This window comes from Sinocyclocheilus anshuiensis, unplaced genomic scaffold (genome assembly GCF_001515605.1).
Source record: "Sinocyclocheilus anshuiensis isolate Anshui unplaced genomic scaffold, SAMN03320099.WGS_v1.1 scaffold180, whole genome shotgun sequence".
NCBI lineage: Eukaryota > Metazoa > Chordata > Actinopteri > Cypriniformes > Cyprinidae > Sinocyclocheilus > Sinocyclocheilus anshuiensis.
In genome coordinates, this window is record NW_015554093.1 from 516,941 (window position 1) to 519,585 (window position 2,645).

General features: G+C 38.5%; 1 protein-coding gene across 1 annotated transcript in view; it reads left to right on the forward strand.

The window, feature by feature from the left end:
- The window catches only part of LOC107669382 (merlin-like), a 9,403-nt gene extending 7,032 nt beyond the window's left edge, over positions 1 to 2,371 (forward strand). Inside the window, exon 17 of the mRNA XM_016461582.1 lies at positions 704 to 2,371. Within this exon, the coding sequence (XP_016317068.1) occupies positions 704 to 751 (48 nt within the window). The 3' untranslated portion in view covers positions 752 to 2,371. The remainder of the gene's footprint in view (positions 1 to 703) is intronic.
- The last annotated feature ends 274 nt before the right edge of the window (positions 2,372 to 2,645 follow it).

Below are 2,645 nucleotides of genomic sequence, written 5' to 3' on the forward strand. Positions count from 1 at the left end.
CCAAATATTCAGATGTGTGCAACGCATTTATGGAGGATGAGGACTGTTTCCTGGGAGAGTAGCCTACAATGCCGGTGTTCTGACAAATAATGCTGACTCACAGCCTGTAAGTATGTTTTCACGATTCAAACGCAGTGTTTTGAGCAGTGTAGAGTAGCACTTGTTGTTTGTCATTTCTCCGATCACAAATGCAGACATGGTTTTATGTTTACGCGGCGCGATGCACAGCGCAAAACGTAAAAAGACAGTATAAGTCATTATAATCCGTAATTATGTCCCCACTGGATGCAACAAAGGTCTCGTTTTGTCTCGTCGCTCTGGGACACGGCATCACAATATGGTAACGGGCGTAACATTTCCGTCACACGCTTAAGGTATTCAGGTATTCCAATCAGAGCACACCTCACTTTTCAGAACGATGAGCTTTATAAAAATCGACGCGTTTCAGAAAGGCGGGGCATAGAGGAGAAACAATAATGTACAGTATGTGGAAAATAATGTGTTTTTTGAACCTTAAACCGCATAAACACATTTCATTACACCAAATACACAAAATAATGTTCTTTTTAGCAACATCATATGACCCCTTTAATAGAATTTAGTCAGCAGAAAATGTCGGGGGTTTTTTTCCTATCATGAAATAGTTTGCATTCCTCAAAAGACAGTAACAATGTTTGTATTCTGTCATGTCTGTCTGTTGCAGAGAAATTCTGCCTACATGGCTCAGATGGCCTTCTACGAGGAAGTGTGAAAGAACAATCCAGTCTCTGTTTCAGGAGCAGGAGGGTCTGGAGGAGCAGTTTGCAGCTATCACTGATGCATGCATGTACATCAAAAATGCAGCAACCTCATACTGTGCTTTTAAAATTAATATATTTCTTTTATGTTTTTGACTCTTGCAATTTGGTTTTGTGTACACCTCAAGTCATGTTTTACTGCTACCACAAATTGTTTGGCACTTTCAAGCACATGTAACTGTGTTTGTTTGTTCACATGCCAAAAATATTTGCTGGAAATGCAAGGTATTAAGGGACATTTCTGATACGGATAGTGCCTTTAGAATGATCAAATCATTAAATGATGAACACAAGCATGTTAATAAGGTTGGAACGCCACCAGAAACACTAGGACTTAGAAAGTATTTCTATTACTTTCTCCTTCTATTCTTTTCCTATGGGATGCTTGATCAGTTTAACACTAGGTGCCTTTAACACATGCCACAGATAGTGGTTTTAACTACAATATCAACGAATGTCAATTCATTTGATGTATTTGCATGTTTTGAACTGTGGATTGTGTTATTATTCTTTTGGTTTGTTTTTCTTTGGTGCTTTTTGAATATGAATATGATTGATATTTTCCAGTACACTCCAGTGCCTTTTGGAAAAGCTTGCACTACTCATTGGGCTGAATGATTCTCTACCGATGCACTCTTTCTCGCGGTATGACTGGTCGTATAACCCGCTCGACAAGCGCGTCAGCTGTAACTACTCTATCATATTCAGGAACAGAGGTAGATTGATGGCCTCTCTGTTTATAAATGTGCTGTACTCACCCATTTTGGCTGGAGACTCTTGAGTGTTTTTTGAATCTGTGACAGTTTTTAGTTGATGTAGGCAGGCACAGGCAGATTTATTGGTTTATCTACCATTTTCTGTTCCTAAATCAACTTTTTGAGCACATTTACATCTGAGTAACATTTCAGATCTTGCCCCCCCACCCCACCCCGTCAGAATGTCCTTTGTTTCAAATTGCAAAATGCAATGTGTCCAATTACACAGGACATATATTTTGCACTCATTTTTAAATGTTTTGAATGCTGAAATGTTGATGCGAGACAAACATGCACGCTCATATATAAAGGGATGAGTTGTTAATTATGTTGGCGGAGTTTTAAGGTTGTTATGCCTCATTATGTTACAGCGGATTGTGCGTTTAGCAGCATTAATGGATTTTGGAGCAATATCTTTTGTAAATACACTACATGCATTGCTAAGTCTTAGTTTAAGTAGTGCCAGACATTCCTGTTATCGTCAGCATGACTGTGCACATTAGCTTGAAATGTCTTAAGACAGAGTGACTTCACAAGGTAATTGTTCATGTTTTAATGAATGCCACAACCAAGTTTGTGTTCGTCTTTATCCATCTGCACCACATAAAGAAGCTTGTTTTTGGATTTCATAACATCATCAACAAGGATCATTTTCACTCCGTGTTTGATTGAAACACCTATCACAGCACAAGCTGCCTTTGTTTAATATGTGTGCCATGGGTTCAGACACAGATTGTCCATATGAATGTGGACATAGAGCAATCTCATGTGCAGTGAATTGTAAACCGATATACAAATAAACTGCAAAGATGCATTTAAGAGTGCTTTGTGCTTTGTGTTTGTTTTCTGATGCAGGTACTGTGAAAAACAAGAGACCGAAACATAAAAATCCAATTTGTACGTCAAACCATTTATCTCACACTTGTTTATCTACAGAACATCCAGTGCTTCACGGTTTATCTCAAGGTTAAAATACAAAATGAAAAGCGTCTCAGTCTCTGACAATATGAGAAAGTTCCGGTCGCCGCCAAAAGAGGGCGAACTAAACGACTTTATGCTGCTGAATATCTCACAATGTTTTCTAAAGATTGTT